General features: G+C 42.1%; 1 protein-coding gene across 2 annotated transcripts; it reads left to right on the plus strand.

The window, feature by feature from the left end:
* The first annotated feature begins 1,506 nt into the window (after window positions 1-1,506).
* PFDN4 (prefoldin subunit 4) lies at window positions 1,507-17,241 on the plus strand. Of its 2 annotated transcripts, none has more exons than XM_039479611.2 (4): window positions 1,507-1,716; window positions 8,266-8,373; window positions 9,209-9,349; window positions 12,570-17,241. In XM_039479611.2, exons 1-4 carry the CDS (start codon window positions 1,693-1,695, stop codon window positions 12,699-12,701), a joined length of 405 nt encoding a protein of 134 aa, XP_039335545.1. In that variant the 5' UTR covers window positions 1,507-1,692; the 3' UTR covers window positions 12,702-17,241. The 2 variants fall into 2 exon arrangements, with proteins under 2 accessions (XP_039335545.1, XP_074262785.1); XM_074406684.1 differs by lacking the exon at window positions 1,507-1,716 and adding an exon at window positions 1,753-2,423.
* Window positions 17,242-17,516: the final 275 nt, after the last annotated feature.

Here is a 17,516-nt window from a genome sequence, read left to right on the forward strand (position 1 = left end):
AAAACATCTTTATTCATTAAATACTTTTAAAGCACATATGAGCTGCACACTGGAAAGTCCCAATACTAAGGGTCTGGAGAGGCCAGAATTGGCAGGAGAGCGGGTGATGCCCTTGGTGGGGTGAGGTGGATGGGTAGAAAGAGCACAGGGCGCTATAAGGTTTCATCTCCCTCATTTAAACAAAGAGGGAATTGAGACTTTGAGAAAGAAGAAGGCTTGTCAGGGGACAGCTCTCAAGCTGTGGCCCATGAACCTCGGGGGTCCCTGAGACCTTTTTGGGACTCATGAGGGCCTCCCTTTCCCAACTGCATTATTTGTGTGAGGCTGGAGTTTTTCATACTTGCAACTAGACAACTGAACAGTGTATTTGGAACGACTGAAGGCAGAAGTAGACATGAGAATCGAATCTTCCATTAAGCCTGATATTAAAGAGATGAGTGAAAATGTAAAATGATGACAATCTTCTCAATTTTTTTGTCTTAGAAAATATAGTTGTTTTTAAAGTGTAATTTTTATGACCATGGAATGGATTTTTATATTATTTTAAATGAATTAATACACACATTTAAAACATTTTGTTTTAATTTTTAATACAGTAAATATCAATAAATAACTGACATAAACAAAAGTTCTTTGGAGTCCTCAATAATTTCTAGGATTGTAAAGAGGTCCTGAGAAAAAAAATTAATAATTGGGAGACATAGTATCAGAATATACAGTAACTGTTCAGTAATATTACTGCAAATTAATTAATAAGATTGTCTATTCATAATAGCAAAGGCATGGAATCAACCCAGGTGCCCATCTGTGGTGGACGGGATAAAGAAAATGTGGACTACCACACAGCCATAAAAAAGAACTAAGTTATGTCCTTTCAGCATGGATGCAGCTGGAGACCATTATGCGAAGCGAATTAACACAGAAACAGAAAACCAACCACTCATATTCCCACTTACGAGTGAGAACTAAACACTGGGTACTCAGGGACATACAGATAGGAACGATAAATGCCAGGGATTCCAAAAACGGGGAAGGAGGGAGGGGAAAGGGTTTGAAAACTTACCTATGAGGTACTATGTTCACTATGTTCCCGGGCACCGGGATTATTGGAAATCCAAACCTTAGCATCAAGCAATATAACTGTGTAATAAACCTGCACACATACCCCCTGAATCTAGATTAAAAAAAAAATTATTAAAAAATAGGAGTGCCTCCTCCTTTACGCCACTTGAATTATTAGGGCACATAAATCTCACACCCTATTTGCCAAGGGCATTCGTTCCTAGCTCTTTCACAGGTAAGGCCATTTCTCAATGCAAGTCTGTGGGACGCACGGAGAAAGATTTCCCTCCCCTCCCCTCTGATCCCGCCCCGGCTGGGTCCCGCCGCGCGGAGCCTCTGGCGCGCCCCCTGCTGCCCGCGGCCGGAGCCGTTCGCCACACCCCCGTGTTTATGTCCGCCCACGGGGGTTGCCTGTCCCTTTAATTGGCATGTACCAAGTCCTTCCAGGTCACATTTCCTCCCTGCATCCCAGCCGTTTGGAATCATTGGCCAAAAGTCCAAGAGGAAGCAATGTGGAGGCAGCGTTGTATTTTTGTGGGGAGTTCTGGGCCGACCGGGAGCGAGAGCGCGCTCGGGAGCGAAGCGCGCCATTGCGGCCCTCCCCGCCACGTGCCGTAGTCCAGTCCCAAGATGGCGGCCACCATGAAGAAGGCGGTGAGTGGGGAGCTCGGGGCGCTGGATGTTTGGGCGGCGCCGGAGCTCGGCAGTCGGGTCCCGGACGCGGCATGCTGGGTGTGCTCAGCTCCGAAGCCTGGCGTGGGGCCCGAGGCCGAGGCTGAGGCCCTGAGATCAGCCCCGCGGCGCGGCCTGCCTGCTGCCTCCCTTGAGCATTTTCTTAGGCACCTGGCCGGCCGAGGCGGGGCTCCGGGGCTGGGGCCGGGAGCCTTGGGGGGCGCAGGGTCTCCTTCCGCGGTTCCGAGGGTGCCCCCGGGGAGTCTGAGGAACCTGCAGCCCCAGCCTCGCCCCTGGGGTGTGGGAAGCCGAATGTCCCGTTGAGTGTGGTTGGCTTTGACCCGGGCGCTGCCCCGGGATTATCGCATTAGCTTCACGGGTCATGGGTAGCTACTGCTAGGACCGTGTTTACGAGGGAGGAAACTGAGGCCCAGAGATGGGGAGTGACCTGCTCCAGGTTACGCAGCTCGTAAGTGGGAGAACAGGTTCCTGCATCCCCGGATTATCAGGCCCCAGAGCCCCCTCTGTCCAACCGGGAGCTGCTTGTAGCCATGCTCGATGCCCCTGCCTCCTCCAGGCTGAAACCAGTATTTACTGAGGATGGACGATGTGCCGGGCCCAGCAGCCGGCCGTGGATCTGTATCCTCTCCGCAACTCAGCAAGTGTGTGGGTTCCTCCCCACTTGGCAGGTAGGGAAGCTTAGGCACAGAGCAGTTAGGACCCCCAAAGTGACTCAGCTAGTAAGAAGCAGAGCTGGAGATCAAACTCGGGTTTGGTTGTGTTTTATGCAAAGCACACCTAGGTAAGCACTAAGCCCGCTAAACTTCCATGTGGGGTTTATAATGCCTTGAATCTTCCCAGATGTGTAAAGATCGCTAGGTAGAATAAAAAGAAAATTGGAGAGGGGGAAGGAAATAAGGCTGATAATTTGGGGGATCTTTACAGTTTGCTAGGTACAGTTGTAAGGTTTTTTTTGTTTTTGTTTTTGTTTTTGCGTGTATTGTTTATCTTACGCTCTTTTGGGGGAGATACTGTTTCTATCCTGATTTAACAAATGAGTAAACAGGCATGGAGGCAGAGCTCGCATTTTAACCACAGGCATTCTGACTCTGTTTTTTAACTGCTGTAGGGGATCTTCGATGCGAAGCCCTTGGCTGAAGGGATTTACTGTTCATTCCACTTTTAAGAACACATTAGAACTTCCTTTGCCTTGCCTCTATCCAGTACCACATAGTGCAGTACCACACATCCAGTACCACAGATGTTCCATTTGTGCCTGGTATACGGTGACCCATTGACCCCTTTTATCCGAAATTGAGGGACTGCCCAAACTGGGAAAGCCCCAGTCAACTCAGGATGAGTTGCTCGCCCTTCTCTTCTGACATCCAGAAAATCTAACTCAGTCCCAGAGTAGGGTCCAGGGCCATGGTGCTTCAAAAAAACATGAAACTTTGCATCACCTTTAGTTTGTTAAATTGGGCCCGCTGGTGTTAGATATGGCCTTTAATTTCTTGGAAGATACTAGTTGTAGTTCACTCGGTTTTATAGGTGTGGAAACTGAAGTGCAGAGAAGTGAAGTAAATGGTACAAGAGGAAATGGCAGAAGAATGATTTGAACCCCGGATTTTGATTGCAAAATTTCTAATTTCCAACCTTTTCTTTACACCTTTCATTGATTCAGTAGAACTTTTTTGAGCATGTAACATGGATGGTGTAGTCTCAGTTTTAAGTGGAGACAACTACGGATTGACCAGTGAGGAAGTTCTTCGCCCTTATTCTCATTGCACCGAAGAATTTATGTTCAGGGAGAGGCAGCCATTGTTCAAATGGTCACACAGAAAATTTTCTCTGATGAGAACTGTGAAGGAAAAGTACTTGCGAAATGAGGGCCAAAGTGAGGTCTGTTTTGACATCAGAGAAGGCTTTCCTGGGAAGGTGCCATTTAAGTTGAGACCTGCGAGATTATGTAAGGAGAGGAAGGGAAAGTTGGTTAGGGAGTGAGGCATTCTAGACAGGGAGTTTCTCGTGCAAAGACTCTGAGAATGCATTTAATACAAGGAAGTCCAGATAGCAGATAATCAGGGAAAAAGAGTTTGAGCCATGATGGGAAATGAACGGGGTAGGTGGTGGCCAAAATATAAAGGCTTTTCTGTATCTTTGGAGTCTTTAAGAGTCACATGATAGATGTCGTGTCCTCCTGTAGATGTTTCCATTGATGAACAATTCCTGATAGATTAGCTTACATGTATTCTTTGCCCCTTTGCCCTCACTAGGAAAAAACACACATGTATGCCAGTGAGTGAGAGTGAAACAGAGAGAGAGAGCCCTTTGAGTTTAATTAAAAGTAAATCATGTACAATCCAGAGTACTTACGTTTGTAACACATTGTACCTTCCAACTGGTCATGACTTTTCTGGGGAGAGTGTTTAGATGAGATGATTCAGTCCTCTCGTCTCTAAAGTTCTGCCTTCTGAGATCTAGTTCTTGACTATAAGGAGATCTGCACTTTCATGATTTCATTATCCTACATGCAAATATTCCTCAGAGAGGCTACTTTTGACCTTTGTCTAAAGAAGCCTCCTTCCCTCCCCAGGCCCCGAGAACTTTCTACTACTAAGCTGTTTTATTTGTCACCATCGAACATGATCTTGTTCATCTTGGTTCTCGCTTTCTTCCTCCACCAGGACGTATGCTTGCCATTTGTGTTCAGGAAGGTGGGGTAGTGGCTCTCTTGTCACAGTACATGGTGTTTAGGAAACAATATTGTTAAATGAGTGACTCCGTGGATGAAAGCTGAGTACAATACAAAGCAAAAGTTTATATCATACAGACTCGGTAGATATGTTTTTAAAAGTAAAAATACAAGACTGAAATTGACCAGAATTGATTTCTAGGGACCCAGCTGTCAGTTCAGACTCCAAGTAATACCTAGACTTGGCGCGGGGCATTACTAAGTATGGTTCAGTTTCCTTTTCTAATCCCGGAAGATATTTATTCTCAAGAAAATAGCCCAGGGAATTTTAATTTTTACATTGGATCTCGAGCCCATGTATTTCTCTTTGGCCTAGCAGAACTTTTTTCTAGATCTGGATCTGTTCTTTGTAATGATTTTTGATAAACAGTATTCAGGAAATAAAATGCTTAGCTATCACTTATTGAAAGCTGACTTTCTCCTAGGTATTCATTTTATCAACCCTATAAGGAAGGAACGAGCTTCTCCATTTTGTAGATGAGAAACCTGAGGTGGTTTCAAAGAATTGGGTAATTTGCCCAGGGTTCCTGTTTGCTTGGATTGGATTCTGGTCTGACCCTTTCCACCACTCTGTGTGCTGCCTTCGATACTACAGGATATGAGTTCTTCCTAGAGTTCTTGTGATTCTGAGAGTAGCTACCTTTGGTTTCCCTGAAGGCAGGAGTTACTAACTTTTTGGGGTTGTGGATCCATCCCATTGAGAATCTGATGAAAGCTGGAAGACCTTCCAGAAGGCACATACTGTTCATGCCATTTTGCATACAGTCTCAGCGTAAATTGCCCTCTCAGTGTCCATTGACCCCACTCCCCCACCCTCACCCCCAGTTAAGAATTACCCACTTCTAGGCTGGGTGCAGTGGCTCATGCCATTTTTATGTCAATCTAGCATATACATGGAAGGAAACTTAACTCAAAGGCCCGATAATTCGTAAACTTGAGCATACATCAGAATCACTGAGGGTGGTTGTTAAGGAACAAACCACTTAGGCTGGGCACAGTGGCTTATGCCTGTAATCCCAGCACTTTGGGAGGCTGAGACAGGTGGATCATGAGGTCAAAAATTCAAGACCAGCCTGGCCAAGATGGTGAAACGCCGTCTCTACTAAAAATACAAATATTAGTCAGGCATGGTGGCAGGTGCCTGTAATCACAGCTACTCGGGAGGTTGAGGTGAAGAATTGCTTGAACCCGGGAGGTGGAGATTGCAGTGAGCCGAGATCGCACCTCTGCACTCCAGCTTCAAAACAAGAATTACCCACTTCTGGCTGGGCATGGTGGTTCATGGCTGTAATCCCAACGCTTTGGGAGGCCAAGGCAGGTGTATTACCTGTTAGGAGTTTGAGACCAGCCTGGCTAACATGGTAAAACCCCCACCCCCACTAAAAATACAAAAATTAGCTGGGCATGGTGGTACGTATCTGTAATCTCAGCTACTTGGAGGCTGAGGCAGGAAAATGGCTTGAACCCAGGAGGTGGAGGTTGCAGTGAGCCGAGATTGCTCCACTGCACTTCAGCCTGGGCGACGGTGAGACTGTCTCAAAAAAACAAAAACAAAAACAAAAAACAACAACAACAACAACAAAAACACTTCTTGCCAAAATGCAGCTTCAAGAAATGTAGGAATGATCTAGGACAGTGATCCTGAAACAGAAGCCTCTGTTAGCCATCAGAGGTACTGACATCTTACTTTCTGCTGTAAACAGCGGCCAATGGGCGGCATTTTAGCCCAGTGGACTCACACATCAACTTTAGCCCTTTACCCCAGTGGGAAAATCACCATAAAGAACTGGATACCAGGGACCAAGTATGTGCTGGTGGCTGTGGTTTGGTGCGGCTACATCAGGAAATTTCTGCTTTGGAAAGATGGAAAGCATCGCCAAATTCTCTCTACCACGTTTTGGAAACTTGAGTGTTTGAGTCTGATCAAGTGTGATTGAGATTCAAATTCAGAAACCATATATTAGCTTCAGTTATGTGCCAGGCGGTCCTACACTGGATCCGTTCATGTGAATGGCTCTGTTGAGCCCTCACTAGGACAAATGGATCCATAAATACCTGTTAAGGTTTTCAGTATTTAAACAAAATGGCATATACTCTTCAGGCAAACAGGAACTCTTCAGAATTCTCTGCTGTCTGTTTGCATAGGGAATTGACAGTTCTCACTTTGGCAAATGACTTGTGTGCCGCGAGGGATTCTTTGGTTTCTTTAGTGTAGCTCGGTGTTCCCCAACTTCCATATTCATCAAAATTATGCATCTGGATGAACACTCAAAGCTATACATAGTGTGATGTAAAGGATTTTTTTCAGGCTATCTTCTGCGTTGCTGAGGTGGGACATAATGCTTGTGAAATTGCTTATTGGAATGAGAGCCTGACAAAGGGGAAGGCTGTGTTAAATTTCGACCACTGAGCTCTGTGCCGATTGATGCCGCCTTTCAACCTCTGAGAAATAAAAGTTCACTTATCTGAAGTTGATGGTCGCAAGAGACCAGGTCAGGGATGATGTGTGGATGTTGTGAGCTCATTACTGTTACTGCAAAAGAGCCAAAAACAGTTCTTCAGTAAGAACTATTTTTATACACATTCACATGTCTTTCCTCCTTTAAAGTAGAATCAGGTGCTCTGATTCTCATTTTATAAATGGAAGGGAAACCCTAAGGAGAGTCTGGTTTTATTTTCTAGCTTTATTTTTAAAAAAATATATAGTACCTCCTTGAGAATCTGATGAAAGCAGACTTCCTGCTGCCTCTTCCAAATGTGCCTAAGCCTCTGTGCACACTCACACACGTGTACACGCTCACACAGACGCACGTTCACACTCAGTTTCCCAGAATTCATGGACCTGTCTGACCTCTGCAGCCAGTCTGCCCGGGTTGAAATCAAGCTCCACCACCTACTGACTGTGTGGCTTTGGGCATGTTATATAAAGTTTGCCTCAGTTTCTCAATCTGTAAAATAGTACTGGTGATCCTCCTTACTAGGCTGAATTGGAGGATTAGCAGAGATGAGAAAGTACTTAGGAAGTTTTGGCACATAGTAAACTCTCAATCAATGTTAGCTATTTTTAAAAATTTCATGGGTATTATGTTATCCAAGTACTCTTTATTTGCAGATTTGTAAATTTAATCGCATTAGATATTAATTTTTAAATACTAAACATTCAATTTTTATCATGTTTTAGTGAAGTAGACCTTATTAAGACATTTAAACAGGTCCTACATCATTAACATAATTTTTGCGATGAATGGAATGTAGCTACTGAAATATGCAGTGACCCTTTAGCCAGTATCTCGTTTGTTTTAAATACCATAGAAACCATCAGATTTTTATTACCACACTAAGCTCACGCAAGTTTTGGCTTTAGGCAAAAACAAAAACAAACAAATAAACCACTACTATGAGGCATTTACCAACATATTTGACACATAACTTTTTGTTTCCTGGGTTATCTTAATAGAAGAATCCTCCAACTTGAGAAATTCTGCTCTGGGCCAAAAGTTGGCTTTTTTCTATTCTTTTTCAAGAACTTATTAATTGTTCTTTATATTTGCAGTATTCTTATAGCATAGGAAATATAGAGTATCAGAAAAGGTTATATAGATTTATGAACAAGCCTTAAGCTTGTGGAGCAAAAAATAAGGCATTTATTATGTTCTGTATTCTTGTGATTCTTGACTGTATGAGTGCACATAGTTTATTGAGTTATGGTTGAGAAATATAAAAAGCTAACTGACAACTTCTCCATTAAAATTTTACAAAAACTTAAAAACTTTTTTCAGGCTGCAGAAGATGTCAATGTTACTTTCGAAGATCAACAAAAGATAAACAAATTTGCACGGAATACAAGTAGAATCACAGAGCTGAAGGAAGAAATAGAAGTAAAAAAGGTATTGAAAATAATTATTGGAAGAATAAAAAAATGTTATACTGTAGCTACTTAAAACTGAACTCAGTTAACAAGTATATTTCTCTGGGCTGTTTGTTGCAGATGATGCAATCCACTCTGGTTAAGTAGAAAGTCTTTTTTTTTTTTTTTTTTTAAGGGATACAAGATAACTTATTATTGAGGCGCTTGAGTCTAGACTGAGGTTCCAGGAACAAGTCTTGGAGTACTTGGCTGGCGATGGAACAGCTGTTACCTCCACTGATCCCTGAGTCAGCTGTCTTCCCAATGAGGAAGCCACCCTTGCAGACCTAGGAACACCAAGCTACTGCTGCCACTGCCACCTACCCCTGTAAATCTGGGGCCTGTGTCCAGCCTGTCTCCCTTGAATTGAAATCCAGCTCAAGTGCATTTGATTGGTGGAATTTATTATCACTTACACATGCTGGCAGAGCCTTCATTACCAGTGCGATTTACTTACACCCTATCAGCAAGCAAGGCTGAGAAATGTATGTTGGTCTTTTGGTTTGGTTTTTGTAGGAACGCAGAATTCACACAGTTGAAAATTGTTAAAACAGAAGAAATTTTGAGTGACCGTGGGTGCCTGCTGTCCCACGGGGTGCTTATGGCAATCTGAAAATGTCCAGAGGACAATGCACTAGCTCTAACCGCTTGTCTGTGAAGTGTCATCTAAAATGTTACAAACTAGTCTTATTCTAATGTGGTAATACCTTTGTGAGGGGGTCCCTCAGAGAGTTGCTGTCCCCAGATTACAAATGGCCTTTAGCTTCTATCAGAGAATTTTGAATACATTTTTCTATGCCATTTTGCATTTATAGAAACAACTCCAAAACCTAGAAGATGCTTGTGATGACATCATGCTTGCAGATGATGACTGCTTAATGATACCTTATCAGATTGGTGATGTTTTCATTAGCCATTCTCAAGAAGAAACACAAGAAATGTTAGAAGAAGCAAAGGTATGTTCAAAGTTAATTCTGAAGTTAGAATTTATATAATTATAAAGAACATGTAATTGTAGGTGTTGGGACATAGTGGATGCTAACTGTAGTTAACATTCATGGCCTTGTTATGTCCCACACATGCGCTGATGCTTTGCTAGCAGGATCTTATGGAATCCGAACAATGACCTGTTAATCCCAATTTAGGGACAAAGAATAGAGGCTTAGAGATGTTACGGGATTTATTCAGTGTGACACATAGACAGCGGTCTTCTGACTCCAGAACCTTGCCCAAAACTAAAACTATGTAGAAAGCATAGCATATATTGAAGCAGAAAAGAGAAATCCTCTGTAATGCTACTACCCAGAGGTGACATTTTCATGTATTTCTTTTACGTTCTTTCTGACTCCTTCCGAAAAGTGGTTTGCTTCCCAGTTTGGAGAGTTAATGTTCTAGGAGGAGCATTTTTTTCTAGGAGGAGCATTTTTGCTTGTTTTGTTTACTGTTTATTTGTACAGCAGATACTCATTGGGAGCCTGCTCTGGGCCAGGCACACAGGCCTTTTAAAAACATTGTTTTTGATTACTGTTTAATATCATGTTGATGGATATCAACTGGGGCCATGAATCTTATTGTTAGCATTAATTTGTTTCCAGTATTTCGCCGTAGTAATGTTACAGTGAGCATTCTTCTACATACGTCTTTGTTAACATTTAGGAAATTGTTTTGAGGAAATAATTAGGGATGTATAATGTCTGGGTCAGCATGAGTTCTCCGATGATATCTGAGACGTTTGATAAATGGTATGAAAATTTTCAGTTCACATGCTTTCTAACTATATGAGAGGGACAGTCACATTGCCTATAAAAGCTGATGGCAATTAAACCTTTCCTAATGCTTTTGCTAAAAACTTGATTGCTTAAAATGATAGTCTCTCTTCTTCAAATGTCATAAAAAGCAAAACTTCTTATGAATGAAACCCACATTTAGTAAATCTTGGGAAGAACTATCACTTACTCCCGTGTCTTTCCGTGCAGAAATGTTGTAAGTCCCCCTTATGTTTAAATGTTTTCTTCTTAGGCAAATTTTGTGATTTTGTTCTTCTTATTTAACCATTAAAAAAACATTTTTACTGAAAGCATTCCAAAACAGTTTATGGTCTTTGTGGCTATTGTGAGTCCCCTGCCCCGTACACAGATAGATACTGAACCTTTATTTTTTTACTCATTCATTCCTTCTGGAATGAATGAATTGAATACTTACCCTGTATCAGGTTCTGCCATGTACTGGGGATCACTGGGGACAACAAAACGTGCCTGGGCCCCGTCTGCATGGAGCATATAGTCTAGATGGAAAGAGAGAAAAGTAAACAAAACTGATGAGTAGAAAGTGGTATAAGGATAGAGGTGGCTTTAAGAACATAGGAAGGGGAGTCTATTCTAGTCTGGACATCAGGGGCTCCCAGGGAAAGTGATAAGAGAACAGCTGAGGAATAAGTGGCTGTCAGCCAGAAAGGGGTGGAGGGTGTGCTAGTCCTGAGAAGTAGCGTGTGTAAATGGCCATAGGATGATGGTGGTGCAAACATAAAACTGCAAGAAGATATATTTGCTGGAGATTTGGGAGCACCTGAAATCGTGGCCACATCTTGGAGAACTCTAGTCAGTTAAGTGGAATAAATTGCCCTTTATCTTAGCAGGGGTCAGCAAACTGTGTGTGAAGGCCAGAAGTAAATATATTAGGTTTTGTGGGCTGCACAGTCTCTGCCATAATTACTGTGAAAGCAAGATGAGTGAATCTGTATGGCTGTGTTCCAATAAAACTTGACAAAAACAAGCTTCAGGCTAGATTTGGTCTGAAGAACCTAGTACAGTGTTTGCCCACCCCTGTTCCAGAGCAAAGAGGAGCCTTCAGAGATTTTTGGAAAAGAGAGTTATGACTGGACTTGTGATATTAAAATAACTTTCTAGTGTCTTCTTTTACTTATTAACTAGGTTTTCTCGGTATAGACATTTAGAATTTATCTCCTTTCTAGTAGCCACATGTCTTATTTCTATTTCTTGTTTTGTAACAGTGATTCTCAAACTTGTAGCATGCATCAAAATCACAGTTGCCCACAGGTCTTGTTAAAAATTCAGAGTGCTGGGCTCAACCCAAAGAAGCTCTTTCAGGACGCCTGAAGTAGGGGCCCAGAGTGTGTACCTCTAACAGGTTCCCAGGTGATTTTTGTCCCTGATACTGGTCTGGGGGCCACTCTTTGAGAACCATTGGCTAGATTTCTAAAACAGTAACATTGTCAATATTAGATAATCTTTAGTTCCTAATGTTAATGCGTATTTGGTTTGTATGATTTCATATTTTTTGTCATGTTTAGGAAAAAAAATTGTTTTGATCCTAGCCAGGAACTTATGACTTGTTTTAACAAAGCATATATGTTAAAATTTATTTCTTCTATTAATGAGGGATTACAAAACTGGTTTTATAATTGAAGAGGCTACGTATCTATAGATGGCTAGGTAGGTAGAAAGAATTGTCCTTTGGAATTGTATTTTCTTTTTTAACATTGTAAATTGACAATTTATAATTCTATAAATGTATAGGGTAAATGTGATGTTGTAATTCATTAATATAATGTGGAGTAATTAAATCAAGATAATTAACATGTATCACCTTGAATACTTAGAAAACATGTGACGTTTCATTGGGCAAAGCTGCTCTGTCTTAAAAATGAGGCACCCTACCACTCTCTTCCAAAGTTTAGCTTCAGAGGCCTCAAAATTAGTGAAAATCTCTGCCAGAGTTGGATCTTAAGTTGTTATTCTTAATTATTGGTAGTTGATGGTGTGAGTTTCTATCATTTCCTGTAGTCTCATAGTTATTTTTGTTGTTGGGAAAAGCTGGGATAGAAGCCATTAGGCTCAGGATAAACTGTTTATAGAAGTCTTTGTATTTGCTTCTCTTTATTAGGAAATGATAATTTAGAAGTTATTATTATTTGTTTAGTTTTTGGATTAGCAGAAAGGGAGAAAACAAGCTTGATTTATTCTGTGATAAGCAAATATGGACCATGAGTTTAAAATGCCCACATTCAGATATTTAGACCTAATTATCAGTGTTACTTAGCTGCCTGTTCAAGTTTAGAAGGTTCTTGACCTAAAATTCTTCCCAAATATTATTTCAGACACAGATGCTCAGAAATCATCCAATTGAATAGAATTAATGCAAATTATTTTTTTCCAGAAAAACTTGCAAGAAGAAATTGACGCCTTAGAATCCAGAGTGGAATCAATTCAGCGGGTCTTAGCAGATTTGAAAGTTCAGTTGTATGCAAAATTTGGGAGCAACATAAACCTTGAAGCCGATGAAAGTTAAACATTTTATAATACTTTTTTATTTGTTTAATAAACTTGAATATTGTTTAAAATGATAATTTCCCTTCTTCAAATGACATGGAAAGCAAAACTTTCTTTTTTTAAAATTTTCATTTATTTAATGGAAACTTGCCTATTTTCATGTCTTGCTTATTTATTTTATATTTTTAAAAGAAGACAGTATTCACCTATGTATTTTGCATAACGATTATATCAAGTCTAGGGGCTTTATGTCATGTTATTAAAATCAGTTAAGCAATCTTTTATGTTTCTATATTATTTAGAATATTTGTTGTCGCAATTTTCACGTAAGAAAATTTAGCGGTTGTGTCATGTTTCTATGTGTGATTTTAATTGCTGTCTAATGACTGGGAAAGCATAACTAAAAGATGTACAATCCTGCGTCCTTCCTTATTTCATAGCTAAAGCTTTATCAGAGACTTCAAAATATATATGTATATATTTTATTTAAATATATGTTACATATTATATTTAAACACACATATTTTTTACAGATCTATCAATATCAGAGATTTGGGTAAAAGAATGGGCAATGTGTAAACCTGTGACTGCATGTGGAGCTTTATAGAAACAGTGCAGAACCACAGAAAAACGTTTTAGGAGCCAAGAGATGCACAGAAAGAAATGTTTAGTGTGTTTTTGTTTTCAATTTTAGATTTTATTGTAGTGCCTTGTAATTAATTAGGGTTTATACTGATAAAGATGTGGAAGTTAAATGGCTACGTACTTAAAGTGAGGCTTATTTCTTAAATAAAGGGTACATTTCCTCCTACTCCCTCCCAAAAGACATACATTTTGGGATTTGGGAGACCTAAGTGTATCAACTTTCCAGCAGATGGCACTAATGTGCCAAAATGTGAATGGAAGGATCATACCACAAAAAAATGAGGATATTGTGAGGATTAAATATACCTAACTTTAGAGAAATGTTTTTAATTTTTAAGGCTAAACTGCATATGTATTTTTTGGTTCAATGTTTATAAACGTGAATCGGGCTTAAAGATAGACGATGATATAATTTCTAAAATGCTTAATACTATAAAGGCAATTTTTTTTTTAAAAGATGGCCTCTCAACTGTGTTGCCCAGGCTAGAGTGCAGTGATATTATCTCAGCTCACAGCAACCTCCACTTTCTGGGTTCCAGTGATTCTCCCACCTCAGCTTCCCAAGTAGCTGGGATTACAGCCGGGTGCCAGTACACCCAGCTAACTTCTGTATTTTTAGTAGATAGAGGATTTCACCATGTCGGCCAGGCTGGTCATGAACTCCCGAACTCTGGTGATCTACTCACCTTGGCCTCCCAAAGTGCTGGGATTACAGGTGTGAGCCACTGTGCCCAACCAAAGGCGAATTTTTTTAATTGCTGCAAAAATTTTCCCAAATAGTGATATTCAAGTTTTAGAAAATGACTCTTACCAAGGGTATTTTTTTCTTCCATGCATTTGGTTAATGTTCAGTTAGAGGAGTGAGGCTGGGGAGATGAATCAGTCAACTTACAGTAGGAAATAGAATAATTTGAGGAAACTCTAGGCAAAATAACAATGGTGCCAGGTAACCACTAGGGTCCTTTTGTACCATCAATGGCCAGGGGAGAGAGCAACTGACCCCTTCACTCTGGACGAAGAAAAAGTTGTTCTTCATCTGGGGAGGAACACAGCCAGCCTGTCATCCCTGCAGTGATAGAGCCAGGGGACTAGACACTCCGACCTCATTCTCTCTCCCTGCAAAATCCACTTGGGTTCCACCGTTGGCCAAACCCAACAGGAATCCTGACTTCTATGGTTCATAGAAGTCAATCGCCTGCAGGGCCTGGGAGGAATGGACGGATGGGAATTCCCATCCTCCAGGAATGGGAGGAATGGTGGGGAATGGACGGATCTGGGGATTCCCCCAGTGGAAGATCTAGCATAGGAGGATGACTGAAGTTTAACCCTTTAGAAATGTTGACAATGAACACTCACCTGACATGGGCCAAGAGACTGAACTATAATTCACTGGGACTTTAAATTTTGTCCTGCATGTTATCAAGACAACCTAATACAAAAACCCAAATATCTAACATCAGTGGGATGGAAGGGTGTGATGTTGCTAACTTCATTTTCTTAACTTACCTGGGACATTTTAGAACATTACAAATATTTGATTCCCATTTTAAATTCATTTCTAAAGCCTTTGCTTATTTTCATGAATAGTAACCTCCCCGGGCTAGGTGTGAAGACAGGTGAACAGCACGCTTCATCTGAAGGGTGTGGAAATGTCAGCTTCATCCAGTAGTTGCCACGGAGGGAAGTTTTGATCTGGATCTGTCACTTTTTTTTTTTTTTTTTTTTTAAAGCAGGAATCCTAATTTTTATGTGCAATCACTATTTTTAGACCTGGCCACTATTTGTTTTTTAAAGCAGTGCAGGCTACGCAAAAGATAACTGCACAACAAATCTGACCCTGAGACCGCCTGTTTGCAAACTCAGGTGCACAACGTGATATGTCTTATTCAGGCTTTTCACAGCAAGTGGTAGTAGGAGTCTTACCAGCAGCTGTGCTTTGCTGCTGACTTTAATGTTGAAATATCTCTCAAATGCCTTCATTTCTTGTCATCTCCGCAAATACCATGATCTTTGTCCAAGCCTTGTGAGCGCTAGTCAAAAGCATTGCGAAGGAAGGCAGCAAGGGGTTGGAAAAGCCATTTGAGATAGGGTTTTCACAGGGGAGTCTCTAAAGGGTTTTGAACCGAAAGGTAATTTACGTGATTGGAGCAGTATTTTTTAATAATTTGGCAGTTGTTAGGTGGCTTTCACTGCAAAAAGATGGAGGTAGAAATACCGGATGTTACTGTACCTTCTCTGGTGTGCCTAACCAGTTGGCTGAAGAAAAGGTACACCAGGACTTAGAGAAAGGGTGAAATGTACAAATTTTGGCAATGATTGGAGAGATGAAGGTGAGGGTAGAAGGAGAAAGCCAAAAAGAACTTGCTTTTGAGCACAGGCCAGTACAGTTTGCAACAGGTTTTCTTTGGCTCCTATAGTTTAACCACAAAAAACTGAATTTGTGGCCACAGTCAAATCCAGAGATCTCACATAAAAATGTACAGTTTGGCAACATGGAAACCATATTTCTAAATGACAGTCTTCAGCTGCTCACGCATTAGACAAAGCAGGCTGCCTCTGGTTCACCCCAGTCCCTACCCAGCCCACTACCCTCATTTATTTTACCTGCATGGTGCCTGTCTGTATTTGCTTTGTGATCTCTGGATGCCTGCTGGTAGTGTAAGCAGAGGCAGGAAAGAGAGAAGTGTCTGTAGGAAGCACGGCTGAGGAAGGGGAGGGTGAGAGAAGGGCACGAGCTTGGCATCAGCACTTGGACTTCCCAGGGCATCAACCACGTGGAGACATGTAATTGGCAATTGGAAAAGCGCATTGAAGCTCAGAATATGCGGGACTCGGGAGAGAACCCTTTACATCCTAAAGAAGGGCGTCTTAACATTTAACGCACATAAACATCACCTGGGGATTTTGTTACACTGCGGAGTCTGGCTCCGTGTGGGCTCGGGCCTGAGAGACTGCCTTTCTCACGAGCTCCCAGATGCTGCTGCTACTGCGGACACCTGGGGCCACGCGTTGGACAGCTAAGGTAGCTTGCCACGAAGAAGAGGACGTGAGGGAAATGCAGAGGGAGGAAAAAGAAACAGCGAAGGAGACAGAAGCTGCAAAGGTAAGGGGAGATCCGCCAGAGTGTGATCCGAGAGGCCACAACGATGAGAATGTTGAAAGCAGGGGTATGAACAAGAGCCAGGAGTATAGAGTGGCCAATAAGAGCCGAGAAGGTGGAGCTCTATTTGATGACTAAGAAGGTCCTTATTTCCTTCAAAAAAGAGTTAACCGTCTTCTACCCCATACACAAAACTGCAGCATCAAACACCCTAGCCCCCCAAGACCTGAGGCCCCAACAATTGAGCCCCAGACACACCTGAGCCACACACACAGCTGAGCTCCCATAGCCCTGAGCTTTGAAACCTAACTTTCCCCACTAAGACGCCCACATCTGAGCCCTACACACCTGTCCCACATATAACTGAGCCCCCATACACCTGAGGTCCCCACACTGGAGCCCCCACATACTTGAGCCCTTCCCCATACTTGAACTTCCCACACAGCTGAGCCCCCATGTACTTGATCCCAAACTTGAGCTTCCATATACCTGAATCCCATGCACACCTGAGACCCCACACGCACCTGAGACCCCCATACCTCAGCCTCCCCACATCTGAGCCCATACACACGTGAGTTCCACATGCCCCCGAGGTATCAGCTCCCTCCTGTCAGGCACCAGTGCCACACACAGCAGTGATGCTCAGAGGGGGTAACTGTGGTTTGAAAAAGCTTCAACATATCAGGTGGCTGAGGATCAACAATACTTTAACAATTCTCTGATTAAGCGTTTCTCCAGGTGTGAACCTACAACCAACATCACCTGGGAACTTGTTAGAAATGCCAAGTTTTTCACGGGACTAAACCCTGAAAAAAAATTCCCCATTGGGCGATGATGTGGAGCAGCATAATGGCTGTTGCTTTCAAAGATGACTCCACAGAAACTCTGGGGACAGGGCCCAGGGTTTTAACAAGCACTCCAGGTGATTCTGACTCAGCAAAAGAGCTGGTGGGGTTCAAATCATTCTGTCTTTCTGGGGGTGGAGGGTGTGGGCATGGTGTAGGGGGAAGAGACTGAAGCACCAACTGAGAATTCTTAATGCAGATTACAGTGCTGGAGAGGGTAACAAGAGAGGACAGCACTGAAGAG

Source organism: Saimiri boliviensis, chromosome 9 (assembly GCF_048565385.1).
Source record: "Saimiri boliviensis isolate mSaiBol1 chromosome 9, mSaiBol1.pri, whole genome shotgun sequence".
NCBI lineage: Eukaryota > Metazoa > Chordata > Mammalia > Primates > Cebidae > Saimiri > Saimiri boliviensis.